A 21391-nucleotide genomic window follows, 5' to 3' on the forward strand; every position below is an offset into this window, starting at 1 on the left:
AACTGTCTGGTTGATGGATGGATGACATTTAAGATTATCTGAAGTTGGCGAAGAAATCAACAACTTTGCTTAGAATGCCCAGATGTTTTAAGTTGCTGAGCAGCAGCAACGATTTGTGGGAGGATGAGTACTTGTATGATGTGGCAGACAAGAACTTGCAAGATTATGAATCATCCAAAGGGGCCAAGATACTTCGCGATGATGAAAGAGGTCACAAGTTGCCATTTCTGTTGCTGTCAGGACTGGAGTATGTGTGGCCATACAAAGGGTTGTTGCATGGCTTCTGATGAAGATGCAGCAGAAGTGGACAATGGGCAGAATGCTGTGACTGATGGCAGAAATAGCAGAGGTAAAGAGAGTGGTTCCCTCCCCATTATGCATGTGGATACGCAAGATCCCCAGAACCGTGGATGTCACACTGTATGTATGACACAATGGAATATTTATCCCTATTCTGATGGCACTGTTATTCTTGTTCCCAGCAATGGAGAGGGTAATTGGGAGAGAGAAGTCAAAAAATCTTCCCATCTCCATGATACCAGGATTGGTGTGTCTAGAACAGGGGTAGGGAACCTGTGGCTCTCCAATTGGCCATGCTGACAGAGGCTGATGGGAATTGTAGTTCCTGAACTTCTGGAGAGCCGCAGGTTCCCTACCCCTGGTCTAGAACTTCAGTGGAGAGTATCTGGAAAAACCTTGTTATGAACAGTACAACAGGGATCTCTCCCACAGAAAGATCAGTGAAGTTCTATGAGGCAGAAGTGATTGGGAAGGTGCTCATGAGGAGTCTTTTAACAGAGAAATAACCAATGGGCTAGACAACTAAAGAGAGGCCCCTGTCGGCCAGTGAAATCCTCACAACTGGAATTGTGTTTTAGAGAACCTTGAATATTGGCTGTAGTTCCAGTGTCTGCTCTGGCAAGCTTAGGGCTGGAGAGGCAGGAAAATGATACTGACTTTTGGTTGGTGCTTTGCTTTGTTCTTCCTTCTCATTCTATCAGCTGGAGGCTGATACTTTTGAGGCTTATTGTTATGCTGGTTCAGTATCAGGGAGCCAGCCCTCCCCCTTTGGAGGCTTGGCATCAAAGACTGAAGGATCAATGTGTCTGGTGTCAGATCAGAAATAGGAGGCACCAAGATCAAAACACATTTCTTTGTCTTCTTCACTGTAAGTGCACAGGCACCCCACAAGACTAAAGGAATGGGAAAGTGGTAAAAATTAGACAAGGACAGTGGATTTTTTTTTCAAAAAAGAAAACTTATTCTCAGAGAAAGACAGCTGTAAAGAAAGGTTGCCTGATGCTGCTGTCACTGTGGCAAATGAAAAAACTGAGCAGAGAGATATCATTTTTCACACTTGGGTATGGACAGAATTGTGTATCTGAGGGGAGATGCCTTTCACATTTAAAAACTAGCTCTAGAAGTTTCCAAATGATGGATCTACGCAGGCATTAATCTCATCAGTGTAACGCACAAAGATCGCAGAGTAGTAAACACATAATACAATATTATTGATCTACACTGTTATCCACAACTGTTAACAGATTTGTTCAAAAACTATCTGTGCATTCTAAACAAAAGCCAGTCCCCACACCAAATGTATTTAAGGTCTCTCCCTTGTTAAGATACTATGTTCCCATAGCTATAGTTCATCTTCATGGCCTTCTGTGCAGTTTTTGCAATCATCAGAATGACTCAGAAAATTCATTAGGAATGACCTCAAATTCCAGGTCTGTTCACTATTAATAGCACAAATTCATTTACTTCAGTGAAGTATAAAGAGCACAATCATACAGCCAATGCTGATGCACATGTTAATGTAAATCTGCATCATAATTTTCATATGTGTTACTGTTTTTGCCCAGTATAACCAATCCAGGTTTAAACAGAACTTTCATCACCTTTGTTCTTTAATCAAGATATGTTAACAGCTATATGGATTAGCTGTTCAATTTCACTGCTTTCCATGGTGCTTAGATGGGAGTGATGTGGGCTGAATTGTATGTAAAGGTTTGAAAGGGTTGGGGGTTTTGTATTTGTTCCCCAATTGATTGCTTTCTATTTGAAAAATTCCTGAAAAGGATGTGGTTTCTTGGAACTTACAATAAAATTGGGACTCAAAGCATCTGCATCACTTCCCAAAGTCTGTTTGAAAACACAACTGTGCATTAGAACTCACTATTATCACTGGTCGGTCTGCCTCTGCTGATCCTTAGTTCTGCTGTTGCAATCGTTATCTCCGCCACATTTGCCTGGAAACATTCTTCTGCAGGGGGAGTTTTGGTAGAGTACGTGAAGGCATAGAACTCCCAAAGGGATCCTGAAGCAACCAGCCCATGTTGCATTTAGTGTGTCTGTTTTTTGTTGGCTTCTTTGTAAGTGCCATCACCTGTCTTTGAGATCCAAGTTTTGTTGTTTTATTGTGAGCATATGTTTGTCTTGAGTCACTGCTTCACTCACCTCTTCCTTCCCCTCCTCACCCCCATTCCTTCTTGCCTTTTGTTTTGTTAACCCTTCCCTGTCTGTCCAGGGTGCTTCAGGTTTAGACGGCAGGCCTGGCCCACCGGTGAGTTCCATTTCTCCATTACCCTACATTCCTCTTTCCTAATACTATAATTTGTTGTCTTTGTCCTGCCACAATTGTATCTGTACCATTGTCTTTCCAAAAACTTAGCATAGGACAAGTGAAAATTCTACATTTGTATGTCAAAGAACCATAAAGATATGATTTACAATATTAGATGTTCACATGGGCTTAAGGATATAGCCTCAAAGACAATCCAATACACTTGTTAAATTTTGAAAATTATAAAACTGAAACCCTAGCACCGTGGTGGCGAATCTTTGGCACTCCAGATGTTTATGGACTACAATTCCCATCAATTCCCTACAGTTGGCCATGCTGGCAGGGGCTGATGGGAATTGTAGTCCATAACATCTATCACTGCCCTAGCATGTACACAGAATTAATGTTACATACCTCTGCCCTTGTACTGTGAGGTGATCACAATCTTCTTCCCCATGTCAGACTTACATAAAATGTCTTGTCGCACAGTAATGCTTGGTATGAAAGTTATGTGAGCATGAAGCAATCTGGTGCAGTCAATTTATTGCAACCAGTTTCTCCAACTAATTTAAGAACATATTTTTCACATATAGGTGATCCAGAAATAAAACTTGCTGTCATTTTGGGAACACTGTTGTACCACACTTAATATACTTTTACATCTACCCAAGTGACATTCTCAAATCTACCTCTGTGTGAAATGGGCAATGATTCTGAGGTCCATTTTATTAATCTGAACTGGCAGGTGACCTGAGAACAGTCTTCACACCAAAGCTGTGGGGGTCTGTTCCTGCTTCAGTTGCAGAGTTGTAATCAAGATCTGAAAGTCAATTCATATGGTCTATTCTCTGCAAATAACAATTTTTGATTTATGTACTCACATTCTTATGGTAAATCAGAAAATGTAATGAGCTGAAAAACCACTAATAGCATTTTGCAAAAAAGATAGGAAAAATTACTTTTCTTTTTGACTCTGGGATGTAATCCTAAAACTGTAGAAAGTTTGTTGTATCAGACATGCTGAAGCTAGTGAAGTGCATAGTATTCTTGAGTAACTTTGGACAAAGTATGAGTAAAATACTCAGGACCTCTTCCATGTTGATAGAAGATACTATCTCAGGTTAATAATCTTGAATTAATAACCTGAATTATGTCAGCTATTATTATTCTAAAAGACAAAATAGCAACATTAATTCATTTTATGAAATAGTTCAGAATTCTTAAACAATTATTAAAATGTGCAGTTATTATTTTCGATAGGGTTTCATATGTCAGACACACCCCATAATTAGTAGTAGTATTTTTTCATCTTTTAAAAATATTGGGAGGTTTTCTTGGTTTCGTATAATCGTACAAGATCTTCTAATGGAGGAAATTGTTGTCAAATTATATTACACTATTCATTATGCACTCCTTAAATTAAGAAGTAAATTTTCTTCTTGGGCATATTAAAGGGGAGGGCCGATGAACTGCTAATCTAGCCCAAATATGCAGTCTTCTAATAGTGAGATTTTTGATTTTCCTGATGAGGTTCTGACACAGATGAAAATAACATCCTTTAATCTCAGCCTGTGGAAAGGCAATCTTCTCTGCATTCATACAAACCTTCTCAAAAATCGACTAAAACCTTTGGAGGTGCCAGATTTGGAATCAGTAGCTTCATTATTTCAAACATTTTGTGATAGGTGTTCATGTCCTTTTTTTGTAGTAAAATGTACAGGCATGGAAGATATGATACATTGGCATGCCATATGTACGGTTGGTTAAACATATTGGTCGCTTTATCAAAGGTGCCATCTCAATAGATGGGGAGATGAAGTTTCAATTTGAGCACAAGATCTCTATCACCTAAGACCAGAATTCTGTTTGGATTATCCTTTCCTGAATAGTAAAGTATCAGTTAACTATATTTTTCAGGAATGTCAAAATATATTGTTTTTGGGTTCGGCAAATTACCGTCTGTTCTGTTCACATTGTGAGGAGTAGCACTTACTGCTCTCATGTCTTCTTATATTTTGCTTCTGGGAATGTTTGCTGCTGCTTTTTGACAATAGGAGTCATGACTGTTCTGTTGGTTCTTGAAACATGTTGCCACCTTTTGTTTTGATGATTGAATGCACTTTGTAGAAGAATTCTGTCTGCATCTCCAAGTCACCATTCCATTGCTAGTGCAAAAAGCGAGATATCCAACTCCCCAAGTAAATCCTAACTTAGTTATTCATCTGGTTTCTTGAAATCTCCATTGTTAGCATTATGGGGGGAAATAGACTTGTTTAGATCAAATCTAAAGGGGAAATTAACTTTTGAGGGGAAATTAACAAAAATGGGAATATATTAAAACACACGTTTAAATTAACACACACATGCAAGAGGAAATAAAAGTTGTTAGAGGGGATTAAAGAAGGGAGAAAAAGACCATGCTACCTGACCAGAAGTGCAGGGGTCCCAAAGAAGAAGCAGAGCAGAAATGATCCAGCATCTCTGGGTGAGAAGTCCTGGTTCTGAAGAGGACAGCTCGTACTTGAGAGGGAAAGACCTCCTCAGATAGCCAGAGATGTGATTGGAGACAAAGGAACTGACTTCCATCCCCATTAAAAAGAGTCCTGAGTGGATTAAATGTTGTCTGAATGGAAATGTGAACTGAGTACTGGTCCTATTTAATGAGAGACAAAGACCTTTGGGTGTGTGACCAGAGTCTGGGTTCAGGAATTACTGGTAATGGATGTGGAAGTGGGCCTGATGAAGTTAGAAGAGGTGCTTGCTTGCTTGGGTTGTTTCCTCTATTGGTATGATGAGAAATCACTAAGGAGGGGTAGGTAAAACATGGGAGTAGTAGGAGCACTGAGAAATTAACACAATTATGCTAATGTAATTAGCCACCCCAGGTCGTTCTGTCTGGCAGCACAGGGAGAGTTAAGAGGTCAGGGCCAGGTCTTTCCCTATAAGTGTCAGCTACGATACTCCAGGATCTCCTGGGGAGAAGTGGTGTCCATGCGTACAAGGTATTCTATTAGTGCAACTGTGCGCTACCAGAGTTGGGTCAGTTTCTTGGGTGAAACTGCCATATTGTGTACCCCTATAGCCAAGTGCCATAGTTGAATGGAGATGCAGGGCGTTCTGAAAGGATGTCTGCACATGGGTATATCCTCAGCTTAACATACCAAAATTTGAATTTATTATAGTGTGTTTTTTTCCGGATGGGCATTTTTCCATGTGGGCATTTTTTGGTGTGAGCGGTTTTCTGTGTGGGCAACTTTCCAGGTGGGCATTTTTCCGCATACACATTTTTATTGTGAGCATTACTGACAGTGGGGTTTTTAATCTGTGCACATTTTTTCATATGGGCTTTTTTCATGTGGGTTTTTTTTTTGGGAACTGTTATCTTCTCTCTATGATATAATTTAGATGGAGAGAGATAGACTGCCCAAAAGCCACTCAGTGAAATTGTCCAACATTCTAACCACTATACCACACTGGCTGTCATGAAATGCTGGGCTTCTCCCTGGACTTCTGTTGAGGAATGCCAATTGAATGCTTCCCAGGAACAAAAAAAATCCTGAATTTTTTTTTAAAGTTTCATATCCAGGGTAAACTGGTCCAAAGACTGGATAATGTCCTAGATTGTTTATTAGTTAATATGACAAAATGTAAACCAGATTTAGCATGAATTTTTTTAAAACAAAAAACAGAGGACCATTATTAGATTTCCGTTTTGCCACCCCCTGTAGAGTAATGCATACATGACAGATAGGTAAACAGAATGAAACTTGAAACTGAATGATGTTTTCTTCTGTGTATCTACAGTTATCCCTTCCACCTCACAACATTCCACATCAATGTTTCGATATAACACAGATTGGCATAAGAAATTAAATGGGAATTTTGGGGGGAGTTTTGCGGAAGCTGCGGATGACACAGAAGAAGTTTAGAAACTAAAAAATGCATAAAATATATGTATAGTATTGTATAATGTCAACATATTTTCTCTTTTAATACAATGAATATATACATTTTTGTTTAAACATTGAAATAAAAGAAAAATACTTCTTCTCTGGTACGAAAGGAGGACCAAAAGATTTTATGTGGATGTCCAGATTGGGGAGGGGGGGGGGGTGTACCGTGCCTCTAACCCCTGCAACATGGAAGGGATAACTGCATATATCTTTTTTATTACCTGCAACATGGTGACCAATCAGCCAGCATAAGTTAGCTTCATAAAATGTGTTGCAATATGTCCTTATATCCACCAACCCAATCTCTTTTTAAAAGTTTACAGTATGATCACATAGTTCCTTCTCTTACAGCTTTTAGCTTTGTTGGTGATGGAAAGCAACATATTTTCTAAAGATGTTGCCCAGGGCAAGCATTGAGCTGTGTGTTCCCCCAATCCCTCAACATCATGTGGAGTTTGCAGGGGCACAGTTCAAGGCTGGCCGCAGCCAGATCTAGGTTTAAATTGAAGGTTCGCCTCCATAGCTTGCAATTTAAAGCTAGACCTGCCCAAGGCCAGCCTTGAACTGCATACACCCTCAACTCCATGTAGAATGAGGGGGCATGCCATACAGTTGAATGCTGGACCCAACCCTGCCTTGAACTGTACCCCCACCCCTGAACTCCACATGGGGTTGGAGGACACACAGCTCAAGACTTGCTCTGGGTGCAGTTTGATAGTGGGGGACATGGCTATGGGGGGCAGCTCTGGGCTGCCAGCTGCCCCCCTCAAGCAGCACCTGAGGCATGAGCCTTGGCTTGCCCCATCCTAGTTATGCCCTTGGTGATGGAACCTCAAGAGAATAAAATGTATTATCTAAGATATCATAAGTATTCTTGTCATAACTATACCATCTACATTGTGTGAACAGGCCGTACTTTAGGCATATAACTGTTATCTCTGTCAACTCTGAAATCTGTAGTGTTTTAATGGAATCCTTTGCATGACAAAACTTTCCTTCTCAGCTCTTGTTTCTCCCCAGAGGAACCATGCTCTGGTCTAGTTTAAAAGATTTTTGACTTAATAAATGGCTTAACAGGCTAACTTTCATATAAAATTGCAGGGCACTCCGGGACCAATTGGAGTTCCAGGACCAGCAGGACCAAAAGGAGAGAGGGTAAGCCCTATTTGGCAAACAGTCTATTGTCCCAATTGTCCATATCTAGGGATGTGCACAAGAAAAAAATTGGTTTTTTTTAATCTTTGGGAGGATGTAATTATTAATATTCTGGATTTCAGGGAGGGCATAATTATCAGTATTCTGGATTTTTGAATCTCCAATATTGGTTCAATATTAAGATTAAGGTTCTTCCACAATTCCAAAATTACTCAGGTCCATTATTCCTTATGGGAATCTTTTGGGGGAGGGGGATACGAAGTGGCTTTTTTCAAACAATTGACACAAAAATTGCAGTAGAGCTGGTACTGCCTGTACTAAAGAACTCCCCAGTTTCAAGTGAATTGGACCAAGTTTCAAGTGAATTGGTCCCCTGAATAAGATGCCCCAACCATCCTCTGTTGTTTCCTGTGAAGAAAAAATGTAATGCTTTCTCCAGGGCAAAGAAGCCAATACCCAAATATATAGAAGCAAGCAACTGCTGGCCCAAATAGAACATACAAGACCTACAAGAACCAATGCAGAACCAGGGAATTCAAGTCAGTGTAAAAACCAGAGAATCTAGATGAAACAAAAAAATTGCATTTAAAAATTCCTAAACATAAAAACATAAGAACATAAGAACATAAGAACAAGCCAGCTGGATCAGTCCAAAGTCCATCTAGTCCAGCTCTCTGCTACTCGCAGTGGCCCACCAGGTGCCTTTGGGAGCTCACATGTAGGATGTGAACGCAATGGCCTTCTGCGGCTGTTGCTCCCGATCACCTGGTCTGTTAAGGCATTTGCAATCTCAGATCAAGGAGGATCAAGATTGGTAGCCATAAATCGACTTCTCCTCCATAAATCTGCCCAAGCCCCTTTTAAAGCTATCCAGGTTAGTGGCCATCACCACCTCCTGTGGCAGCATATTCCAAACACCAATCACATGTTGCGTGAAGAAGTGTTTCCTTTTATTAGTCCTAATTCTTCCCCCCAGCATTTTCAATGAATGGTTCTAGTATTGTGAGAAAGAGAGAAAAATTTCTCTCTGTCAACATTTTCTACCCCATGCATAATTTTGTAGACTTCAATCATATCCCCCCTCAGCCGCCTCCTCTCCAAACTAAAGAGTCCCAAACGCTGCAGCCTCTCCTCATAGGGAAGGTGCTCCAGTCCCTCAATCATCCTTGTTGCCCTTCTCTGCACTTTTTCTATCTCCTCAATATCCTTTTTGAGATGCGGCTGACCAGAACTGGACACAGTACTCCAAGTGCGGTCACACCACTGCTTTATATAAGGGCATGACAATCTTTGCAGTTTTATTCTCAATTCCTTTCCTAATTATCCCCAGCATAGAGTTTGCCTTTTTTACAGCTGCCATGCATTGAGTTGACATTCCCATGGAACTATCAACTAAGACGCCTAAATCGCTTTCCTGGTCTGTGACTGATAGCACTGACCCCTGTAGCGTGTATGTGAAGTTTAAATTTTTTGCCCCTATGTGCATCACTTTGCATTTTGCTACATTGAACTGCATTTGCCATTTCTGAGCCCACTCACCTAATTTATCAAGGTCCGCTTGGAGCTCTTCACAATCCTTTGTGGTTCTCACCACCCTACATAATTTGGTATCATCTGCAAACTTGGCCACAACGCTACCCACCCCTACTTCCAGGTCATTTATGAATAGGTTAAAGAGCACTGGTCCCAAAACGGATCCTTGGGGGACACCACTCCCTACCTCTCTCCATTGTGAGAACTTCCCATTTACACCCACTCTTTGTTTCCTGTTTCTCAACCAGTTTTTAATCCATAGGAGGACTTCCCCTCTTATTCCTTCATTGCTGAGTTTTCTCAACAGTCTCTGGTGAGGAACTTTGTCAAAAGCCTTTTGGAAATCCAAGTAGACAATGTCCACCGGTTCACCCCTGTCCACATGCCTGTTTACACCCTCAAAGAACTCTAGTAAGTTTGTAAGACAGGATTTGCCTCTGCAAAAGCCATGCTGACTCTTTCTCAGCAGGTCTTGCTTTTCTACATGTTTTATAATTTTATCTTTAATGATAGATTCGACTAATTTACCAGGAACAGATGTCAAACTGACTGGCCTGTAATTTCCCGGGTCTCCCCTAGATCCTTTCTTAAAGATTGGTGTGACATTGGCCATCTTCCAGTCTTCAGGGATGGAGCCTGATTTCAGGGATAAGTTGCATATTAAAGTGAGAAGATCAGCAATTTCATGCTTGAGCACTTTAAGAACTCTTGGGTGAATGCAATCTGGGCCAGGGGATTTGGTAACATTTAGTTTATCAATGGCTGCCAGAACTTCTTCCTTGTCTACCACTATCTTCACTAGTTCCTCGGATTCGCCTCCTAAGAAGCTTGGTTCAGGTGCAGGAATTTTCCTCACCTCCTCTTGGGTGAAGACAGATGCAAAGAATTCATTCAGCTTCTCTGCAATCTCCCTGCCATCTTTTAGCACCTTAAACCCTCATCTAAAGTTGGATAAAACCTAACAAGAAAAGCCCCAACAGAACAACACAAACCTTTTAAAAGCTAAAAGTAAGCTTAAAAAGGATCAGTAAAAGAACAAAAAAAATCCTAGTCCCTTCTTCCACAAATCCAGCAAAACTTGAAATAATAATTAAAAATATTTTAAAATACAGTTCAGTCATACCACAAGAAGAGGGTAAGTGTCTTCAAGCAGGGAGGTAGAAGTAATCCAGCTGCCAAAAATTCAAGGCTCACAAGCCAGAGCAGCCAGGGGCATGCCTCTCAAAAAAATAATCTTAATTGTATTGGAGTCAAACTGTAGTCTAGGCCTCCTTTTATCCCCTTTGCCAAGGGTCTGAAAGAAACTGAAACCTAGCTTTTCTATGAAAGAATCAGTCTGGGCAGACAGAGTTCTCCCTATTGTGTGACTCTGTATGTGAGATCTGCCTCCCTTGTGTTACCTGAGAAATCTGCAAAAAGAAAAATTCAACAATTTTGGAGCTTCAGCCCACTTGCCCCAGAACTGAATATCAGGATATCGGAATTGTGCGATTCTCACATATCTATAGAGATGCCAAATATATATTTAAAAATACTGTTAATGTATGCTTCAGGCATATACTCACACCAGATATATCCAAGCACATCCCTAGTCCCTACACAATTGCCAATACATCAGTAAAACGTTGGCAAAATTGTTGTTTCATTTTTAGATAATCTAATTATCGCTACTTTCATACTTTCTGCCACTTTGCGTGCTTTTCATATATAATTCGTTCTATTGGTTTATCTTCATGGTAGGCAGATACCTTACAGGAGATGCCAGTAGGTTCTAGATCAGGGGTAGGGAACCTGCGGCTCTCCAGATGTTCAGGAACTACAATTCCTATCAGCCCCTACCAGCATGGCCAATTGGCCATGCTGACAGAGGCTGATGGGAATTGTAGTTTCTGAACATCTGGAGAGCCGCAGGTTCCCTGCCCCTGTTCTAGATTAACAACAGAAGCTCAGTGCAGTGTTAGATGACAGTAAACTGTCATATTAACATTCTGATGTCAAGCTATATGTTCAGCAAAATATTACTTTTGGGGATGTGTGGGAAACTGCTCTCTCCAGTACCATCTTAGCATGATGAAAGAGCTGAGTCTGAAGAATGCTTTTGCTGCAGTATCAGCAGCTGAGTGGTACAATAAAAGATACAATACTCGCCACTTTCTCTATATGTGCAGTTCTTTGAACATCAAAAAATTTGTTTTTCTTCCTAATTCAATTTTAGGGCAGTAAAGGAGACCCTGGAATTGCCGGATCAATGGGGCCAGCTGGACTTTCTGTAAGTACAGATGCATTTTTATTTTCCCCTAATTTTCATGAAACTTCCATCAAGAAACAGTACTATAGTAGACTTCTGCTGTCCTTTATTTTTTGTACAAGGGAAAGAACTTTTAAAGAAAATCATTATTCACAAGAATAAAAAGGTAATCAGTTTAGAATTTGAGTAAGAAATTCTCCTTGAATACACCCTTCTCCTTATTTTTACCTTGAAGTGGGAAAATGTTCATAGATGTAGCAAGTACATGCCAATGCCCTTGAACTACAGCAGTGCACTGCCAGTCATGGCCAACCCCATCTGTATACATAATTTGCTAAGGGTTTGGAATGTCTGATGACAAACCCACAGCCAATAAGTGTGAAGTGCATCTCTCACATTCTAACCACCACCCATATCCAGACGCGTAGCGGCAATGGGGACATCTGGGGCGGCTTGTCCTGGGTGCCACCATTGCCGTCATGTCGCGAGGGTGGTGCTGGGGGCAGGGCGTGTTGGGGGTGTGCGGGCAGCTCACGCCCTGAGCACAGTCCCCCCTCCGTCACTGCCCAAAACCCTTCCTGCCCAAAACCCTGGGGGCCTCAGGAAGCGAGGTGGGGGGAGAAGTGGGCCTGATCTTCCATGTTGGACACAGTGCACTGAGTTTAGCATGGAGGATGGGGCCTCCCACCTATCTTCCCTGTTTCTGTATGACTTGGAAACAAGGAGGAAGGGAAAATCAGCCTGATCTTCCATGAGGGTCTGAGTTAGCTGAGCCCCGCATGGAGGATCAGGGTCCCTTTCCTGTTTCCAAAGCTGTGCAGAGTTTGGGAAACAAGGTAAGGGAAACAGTCCTATCCTGCCTGCCCTCTCCCCCAGCCGCCCAGCATCTAGAGTCCATTTTATTTTAAAATGGGTTTTTCTGCAAGTCTACCATATTGTACCATTTTTTTGTTCGCTACCAGGAACAGGGCTGGCCCTGCCCTTTAGGCAGAAATCAGTGGATTTTCTAAATCCAAACTGAAACTAAGGATTTGAGTATTTGCTGAACACTTATTGACATGCCCTAAATTCAAACCCTACTTTAAATTTCAAAGCCATCTCTCATTGATGGTAGCAAAATCAAATAAATAACTAAGTCTAGTAAGTGTGGGCACCAATGGCCATTTCCCCACTCACTTTTTGTTGCGTGCTACTCACGGCAAGTAACGCGAGGTCCAGCCGCACTCCCCACTACCTCAGCCGCGACCATGCAGCGACCCTGATTCTGCCACTCTCCTTCCTCCTCAGCGCGCGACAGTTCTGTTCCTGGATGGTCAAGCACTTTTTCCAAAACCCCGCACTTGGAGTGGGGAAACGCGGGGGGGGGGGTGTGTGACTCTGGGTTTGATTTTCCCACCACTGAGTGACTTTTTAAAACATTTTTTTAACACCAGAAGCCCCGCTGGGTGAGAAGTCCAGAGAGAGGGCAGAGAGAGAAAGGGGAAGCGGCGCGTGTGGGTGCACGCATAGGTTTCGTTTTTTGCACGAATTGGGTCCTCCCTGAAGATTATCTGCACGTCGGTTTGAGCACTCAAATAGATGTGGAGACGTTGATTCTTCTTTTAAAAAACAATCCCCGCCCCAGCACAATGCAGCAGCCAATCAGGGCAGCCCCTGAGCGGATTGCGCATTTGTGGGGAGTCCTGCGTGGCTGCTGTGCGGCTGCCGGTTTGTTGAACCAAGGGGCCAGAAGCTGCGGTGGGGACCATGAACCCACACTCAACAGGTCCTGCAGCATATTGACCTCCATTTTGTAAGTGGGGAAATGGCCAATATCTCCTCCTCAGGAACTACATGTCCCATTTTGATTGTTTATTTGTGGGTCATAATGCAGTAGAAAGTTTTCTCTAGGGTTGCCAGCTGTCAGCTGGCACCTGGTGGGAGACTGTGCAGCAGGGGCGTGGGGGCCACAGTCACTGTGAAGGCAGACCATCACTCTGGTGAATTTCCTTTTCCTCTATGGATTACCATGACCTCGATGGCCCAGGCTTGCTTGATCTCATCAGATATCGGAAGCTAAGCAGGGAGACCTGGTTTATACCTGGATGGGAGATCGCAAAGGAAATCCAGGGTCACTATGCAGAGGCAAATGGCAAGCCACTGCTGAACATCTCTTTCCTTGAAAACTTGATGTTACTTTTGACCACTGATTCAGTCTCAATATTACAAAATTAAATCTATGGCTCATTCTGCACATTCAGAATAATGCACTTTCAAACTGCTTTCAGTGCTCTTTGAAGCTGTGCGGAATGGCAAAATCCACTTACAAACAGTTGTGAAAGTGGTTTGAAAACGCATTATTTTGCGTGTGTGGAAGGGGCCTATGATTGGTTTACAGCCAGTGTGGCAGAGTAGCTAAAAATACAGGATTTGTATGAAAGCCAAGTGTCCCCCTAAGCTATGAAACTGATCAGGAAGCCTCAAGTAAGTAAGTCACTGTCTCTTGGGCTAATCTGCCTCAATGAAGTGCTACAAGGATAAAATCCCACTTAGAGCTCTTGTAACAAAGACCGGGATACAAATATAGTGAATGATTCAACAACATATTAAGATCTAGCTTAGAATGCTACTGTTGCTAATAATGTTAATTTAGCTTAATTTTTTGTGCATGTGGTTTGACCTAGCATTCTTCAGGACACTGGTTTCTACTGGGAATGTGAATGGGAGATTTACTTGTAAAAGCTTTTATAAATATGTTGTAGGGATTACCAGGCTCACCAGGGGAAAAAGGAAACCGGGTAAGTTAAAATAAGCCACTTAGCTGATGTTTTTTAAAATAATGGTGGAATGATTAAGTTTTGGATCCAATACAAAAGAATAAACTAAAATTCTTCTGTTTAAAAACTGGCACTTAATGAAAATTCTATCATCTATTAATTAAAAACTACAATAATCAATTATTTCAGCGTTTCGCAGATAGACCAAAAATTCACTTCCCAAATTATTTGCCTGACAGGAGTCAGCTATGAATGCAATGAGAGGCAAATGAACATGGATTCTTGAAAAATCCCATTCCACAAACTTAGCGTGATTTGAAGATAAATTATCTCCATTAATTAGTATTAACTCAGCCAGTGATGCCAAACTGCTCCCCGTATTTTATCAGTCACTGCATAGCTTCTGGATTGCCTCCTTGGGTTTGAACTCGCATTTCTGCAAGCAGAGCAAACATCTATAGGAACCTTCTGTAAATGGCGGGTAGCATGGAGAAGCCTGAAGCAGCAGAAAATGGCAGGCGTGAGCTGCACAAACCAAAAGTGAGAGCTGTCACAAGTTGGGCGGGAAAAAATAAAATGTTTCCTGCTCCCCACACAGTAAGCAGGACACGTTTTCAAGGTGACTTGAGGAAAAAAGTTGTTACTTTAGCATTTTCAGAAAAGTCAACTTTGAGCAAAAATAAAACATCTTCCAAACATTTGGGGGAGGGGGAAATGTACGGAATTCCACCCAAGATGCTTTTGTTAACATCCTGAAGATGTTTTATGTGTGCTGTGTGGAATCCACCAGGGTTAGGACAGATTTTTGCCACATTCTCCTCCCCTCCCGTCAATCCCTTCCAGTTCCTCTCACAACTGTGAGTTAGGAAGCTGCAGTGGGGAAAGAAAGCAGAATCATATATTCCAAAGGCACAGCTCCACTGATGAAAGAGAAGAGGTGGCAAAGGTTCCCCATTCCCTCTTAGTATGGTCCCCACCCACCCCCGCAGTCCCACATAACCATTAGTTCGCACAGGTCCAGCAACTCTGAGAATCAATTCTCTGGGAATTGAAAAGGAAGTTTGGAGGAGTAAAAACTGGCAAAATTCCACATCCAATCCCTAACCCTAACCCTTCTGCTGATAAGATTATCAGACCCAAACTACTGAAGGCCATAAAAGAGAGCATCAATTTCACAATTTAGCAGTTCTCTTATTGTGAAATTAGTGCCTATTTAGGAGTCTGCACAAGATACTTTGATGGTGTTGGCAGCAATACTGGCTAATAGATGAAGGGTTTGGAATCATTTCCATGAAAATTTCCAATAAATCTTGAAATAAGCATGTAATATAAAAATTGCTGAATGAAATGAATGCCGCTTACCATATATGATACATCCTGCTCCAAGATTAATGTCACATACTTAATCATTCCACCTCTGGTTGTGCTTTGTGACTTCATTTTGATACAAATGGAAACTGAGATGTCATTTAGATAATCAAATTATTTTGTAATGAGTAACATAACAAAACCCCGAGGCTTTTTCAGTTGGACTTAAGTTTGGACACAATGTTTGGAAGAAAGGTCTTAGTTGACTAAAAAAAGAAAAGTTGATTGGCAGGGCTGCCTGGCAAAAGAGTTGATGGCAAAGAACTATTTAAATAATGAGGACAGAATAATGTTTTTATTGAATGGAAACTAATGTAAGGCATAGTTCAGAAACGTTCAACTTGAACAACCTGCTACTTCATCTCTAGCATAATTTAGCACTTGGAAGATATTGTCTTACCAAACTAGACGTGGTTGTGCTGAATCCCAGCAAAGTGGGTTGTGAAGGTGAAGGGCCAATTTAAAGCAAGTAGACAAAGATGATAAGTTAGTGTTCAAACCTTATCCTGACAACTTGTTCCCTGTTTTCTCCTAGTGGGCAGATATCCAGTCTAATTTTTATCCCAACATGTTTGAGAAGTGGGGTTGAGTAGAAAGTGTGTGCAGAGCAGGGATATAGGCCACCCCTGTTCCCTGCCCTGATGCATTTGAAATGTCAACTTATCTCTTATTTATAGATGTGATGACAGACATGTTTTCTGACACAGAGACCTGTGATCGCCACATAATGTTTGGTACTTATTTTTTTGTCAGTCACATTTCTTGGTTGCTGTGTCACTGCAGGAATTATAATTAGGGGTGTGCATTTAGATATACAAGAATCAAAATTAAACCCAACATCGGCTGTTTCCGGTCACTTCAGAGATAGCCGAAATGCATCCCTGAAATTCGAGGAGTAAATGTAATTTATCTCCTGGAATTTTGCGGGTTTGTAGGAGGTGCAATAACAGAGAAGTCAGGGGAGAGGGGATGCACATTGGGCTCTCAGCTGTTCCACACTGCACAGTCTCTCCAAAGTTGAAAGAGACAGCAGGTTGCCAAACAGCTGGGAGCCTGAAAGTTGACCTGGCCTCAGAAGCTACAGCTGCCTTTAGGGCCCCTCATTAGTTTGACTCTTCCTCTTTCTCTCTCCTCATTTTTGTTCCCTTGAGGAGGGTCTTTGAGTTTCGGGTTGGGATTTTTGGGGGGAATGGGCATAAACTTTGGGGATTCCTGAACCCAAAAACTGGACTTGAAAATGACTGCAATAATTAAACCACTGTCCCACCTCTAATTTTGGCATACCCAAAATCGTGCCTTATAAAATCCCTAACCTGATTTAAAATGAAAGAATTGGAGATGTGCATATCCCTGAAGCAAGAAAATGTGATGTCATACTATAACCAGCAAGCTAATGAATGTTTGTCTGACCAAACCAACTGAAAAAGTGTCGGTGTTTAACTTGTGCTGTAAAGCTGAACTTGCTATTTTAATTGCAATTTTTTTCTTCTCCTGTCTGTATGTGTTTGCGCGTGTGTGTGTGTTCCTTGCCTCCACAGGTCTGCCTTTGTCCCCCTTATCCCTTCCTGCTCTTCTGCCTTTTCTCCTGGGCCCTTCCTCCTCTTCCTGCTGCAACCCATTCTGCATTTTCTTCCTGGATTATCCTTCCTCCATGCCAGCGTTTGATCCTGGGTGACCTCTCCTCTCCCATCCATTTCTCCTGCCACCTTAATTTTGCCAAAACCCTATTTATTTTCTTTTTTAAAAAACAAGTAGGCTTTAAGAGACCTCTCCTGCCTAATGTTTTCTACTTGCACCATCTAATCCTTATACCAATTACTAAATAAAATTTCCTCTCCAATATTCCCACTTACATTTTACACTGCAAGCACTTAGAAGTTTTATGATTTGTCTGTAGCTGATTTTTCTAAATGGATTCAGAAAGGTTACATATGTTTGTTTTCTCATTGAATATTAGTTGTTGGCTTGATATGGGCTATAGTAAAAACTTGGGCTGGTCTCAGAGTGACATCAGGGTGACTTTTCACCTTTTGGGACTGAGACTGACGGTCTCCATTTCAATCCCCTGAGGTTCTATATTAAGAACTTTGTTTCTTTTACTTCTTAGATTAAACAAAAAACTTACTGATTCATGTTAAAATAGATTATTCTAGAACAGGTTATCTCATAGCATTTATTTTTTTGTGAGATAATATACCATTAACTGTAGCTTGTATTGTTTTTTTCAGTGAAACTGAGCAAAATGGTAGTGGCACCTTAAAAACAAAGTGTGCCTTAACATGAGGTTTCAGGAGTCAGAGCTCACCATCAGATGCATGAAGTGTACATACAAAGATTTCTTTTTGATTACTTGCTCTTTCAAACTGCTATTGCTTTGTATCTCCCCACTTTGACCTTCTGTTTGTAACTTTAGGTGTAAATAACTGTCATGAACTTATACTTTATGCAACTGAGGAAGTGAACACAAACAAAACCTCATGCTGGAACAAATTACTTTAGTCTTAAAGCACCACTGAATTCCTGTAATTTTGCTACAGCAGGATGAACTGGACTTAATAAATTTAAAACTCCTTTAAAATCCTTTTAGCACAAATACAATAAAACAATTAACAGAACAAAATGTACAGAACGGGAGTAGGGGGATCATAGCAGTTTTGCTCATGCTATGGGGTAACATCCAAAATCAAACAGTGGTGCTGCAGTGATCCCACAAACTATGCAATCATCTAGAAACTGTGTTGTATGTTATGGAAATTAACAAAACCAGTAAAAGGGCTGTAGCTTTCACATAACATGCTAATACCAGCTGTTGGAGAATAACCAAGGTTCACGTAATAGCTGCAGCAAATCTGTAGACACTGCTGAACATCTCTTAGATCATTATTCACATTATCTAATAGAGGAGGGACAAGTTATTTCTCATTTCTACAACAAAACATGAAAAGGAGAATTGATCACACTACTGCAGCTGCTTAGAGGAGGGGCGAACATCTTCCCACTTAGTTCCTTTAGACTGCTGCTAGAACCTCTTCCAAAATGATAAAGAGTTCAGTGGTAGAGGTGGGTGACTTGTGTCATCCCTCATAGCAGGCAATTTTTTTAATAGAACAGTGAGACCATCCTAGAGGAACTCTCTTTCTTATGATGTTTTGCACAATGTCTGACGATTGCTTACTGGTAACTAATACTCTTCAAGTGTTCATCTGTGCCATTCCATGTATGGGATTCTGCACTGATACAGAAGCAACTTCATAAACTTCTAGAGCTCTAGGCCCAAAATTAGTACTAAAATCCCTTGGCTAAATCTGAGTGCATTTACTCCAAGACACGAGGTGAATGGCTTCTTTCTCATTTCTCTTCCAACTGGATGACTGTTAGGAACTCAAGCTTATTATTGGAAGAGATGAGCTCAGGTTTTTCTTCCTAACCTTTTCCCCTCCTTTATCTCCATTTTGGACCATTTTTTAAAAAAAAATATGTCTGTAGCTTAGTCTTTTGCTCCTGGATGTCGTCCTTGTGTTGCTTTTTCCTCCATGTTTCCTCCCATCCAGTTGTTTTAGCCTGCACATTATACTTCAGCCTTTCTTTCAACATTGCCATCTCTGCAGGGGCAAATTTTCCATGACCTCTTCTGTTCAGCTGGAGCACATAACTCTGATCCTTGAATTCAATGTACCCAGTTCCCCAAACATATAAGAAGCAACTGATTCTCCCAGTGTTGGACCTCATTGTAGAGATTGCTGGAGCTTTCTTTGGCACTCAGTAACATCAGAATAACCACTTCTGGTACTGTCTTCCACAGTGGTGTGGGGCCCAAATGTAGCAGCCACATCACCATCTCAAGTGGCATCTATTATAAAGGCACCAGAATCCATGCCCTCTTCAAACTGCTTTCTGTTGACAAAATTTTAAAGCGCTTTAAGTGTTGAGACTCTTCCACAACTGATCATTGGTACCAAAGGTAAGAAAAAGAAGCAAAAGCACTTTGATTCTGAGTGTTCTGTGGATGTACTGGAGGGTCCAACTCCGGCCTGAGGACCACTGCCACTTCCTGCCCCAGCAACCCCCTCTGAACCCAATGCTTCTTCTTTCAGTCCAGCCTCTTGCACTTCTTCTTCTGATGGAATCAAGGGAATTTTCCATACACTCCACTGGGCAGGAGTGTCAAATTCTCTATTTCATCCTTCTCTGATGGAAGACAAAAGATACTAGTTCATTTCCTGTGTTAGAGCCACTTAGAGACCTCTTTATTGCCACATGGTCCAGAGCAAAGATCTTTACAGGGTGAAGAACACAGTTATGGCCAGGGCTGTTACTGTCATAGTAACATACTAATCATAGGCCTTTTCCGCACACGCAAAATAATGCGTTTTCAAACCACTTTCACAACTGTTTGCAAGTGGATTTTGCCATTCCACACAGCTTCAAAGAGCACTGAAAGCAGTTTGAAAGTGCTTTATTCTGCATGTGCGGAATGAGCCATAGAGAAATGCTTCATGATCATGTAGAATGACCATTCAGAGCTCATCATTATGCCCCTCCGCATGGAAAAGTGATGGTGACAAATTATTGACACTGAAAGATTGGGATGATCTTTCCAGATACTGCTTGAAATCCCAAGTTTATTGTGGCTGCTGTTGTCATCTGGATTAGCATTATAGCCAATACATGCAATGTCAACAAATTACTGCCACCGTATCAATACCCCAGGAAACAACTCTGTCTCTGCTGCACATTCTGCGCATGTCTGTGTAGGCAGATATGTCTTTGCAAAAGGCTACATGGCAAAAACAAATCTCTACAGAAGAAATACAAGCTTTGACTATTCAACTCTTTCCACCAGCCACAACCCACTTGGCTTGGAATCAGGCTGAAACTGTTCCTCCCATTGTGGGATTCCATCATCAAAGATGCATGGGTCCTCATAATGATATGTTCAGGACATGGTATAGAATTTGGTGACATCCTTCCCTTGGAGTCCAGAAAAGGCAAATAATTCTGCTTACTAGAAGACTCTGTATTGCCACCATAAAATTGTAATTGTATTGGTACCCTTGTTCTCCCACTTTAACAATGTACCTCCCCTATTTCAGCTTCATTGGGAGTGCAGTAATCAGATTTGTAAAGCTCTGCATACATTCTCTTCAGCTTTGATTTCTTCAGCCCTTCTATTTCTCACAGAGACCACCAATGCAAAGCACTCACTGTGACCCTGCAGTCCTTATCTCATTGCTATGTTGGACCCACTTTCCCCACCTGATGCTGGACGAGTTCTGTCATACCTGGTCATTGGAGACAATATTTAATACAGATGCATCCACTGAGGCTGGGGAGCCCATTACAGGGGCCTGGTCACAAATGATGCTTTTCCTCCTGATCTTCAGGACAAACATATGAACCTTATGGATCTCATGGCAGTCTAGAACATTGTTATTGTCTTCTGCTGTGTCTTTCTAAAAAGATAGTACAAGTGACAACAAATGTCATTTCCCTATCCTGTTTCAATAAACAGGGCAAAACAGTTTCTACTAACCTAAGTCTGTGCAACAAGACCATCAACAAAATATCCTACTCTAATACAGTGGATGACAATTAGTTTGTCCCATTTAAAGTGTGAACATTTTTACCTCTAGCTATGTTTGATCTTCAATTCCTTGCATTCAAGACAGCACTTCCTTTCAGCACAAGTACTGTGCTTTCAGATGTGACCCACCTTTAAATGTTTTCTAGCAAACAAACTTTTTCAGCACCTGAATCTTTTGGAGGTCAGGTTACCTGTATACCTTTCACAGCCAGGGGATCAGGTTGAAAG

General features: G+C 41.3%; 1 protein-coding gene across 6 annotated transcripts in view; it reads left to right on the plus strand.

The window, feature by feature from the left end:
* The window catches only part of COL13A1 (collagen type XIII alpha 1 chain), a 248821-nt gene that overhangs the window by 204337 nt on the left and 23093 nt on the right, over positions 1-21391 (plus strand). For 5 of the 6 annotated variants that reach the window (XM_048505279.1, XM_048505281.1, XM_048505283.1 and 2 more), the window contains 5 exons: positions 2531-2566; positions 7621-7674; positions 11423-11476; positions 14197-14232; positions 17118-17641. In XM_048505279.1, the coding sequence (XP_048361236.1) occupies positions 2531-2566; positions 7621-7674; positions 11423-11476; positions 14197-14232; positions 17118-17405 (468 nt within the window). In that variant the 3' untranslated portion in view covers positions 17406-17641. Of the gene's footprint in view, positions 1-2530; positions 2567-7620; positions 7675-11422; positions 11477-14196; positions 14233-17117; positions 17642-21391 lie in introns of those variants that run through there. The other variant, XM_048505280.1, reaches the window with a different exon arrangement.

This window comes from Sphaerodactylus townsendi, linkage group LG08, assembly GCF_021028975.2.
Source record: "Sphaerodactylus townsendi isolate TG3544 linkage group LG08, MPM_Stown_v2.3, whole genome shotgun sequence".
In the NCBI taxonomy this organism is placed as follows: Eukaryota; Metazoa; Chordata; class Lepidosauria; order Squamata; family Sphaerodactylidae; genus Sphaerodactylus; species Sphaerodactylus townsendi.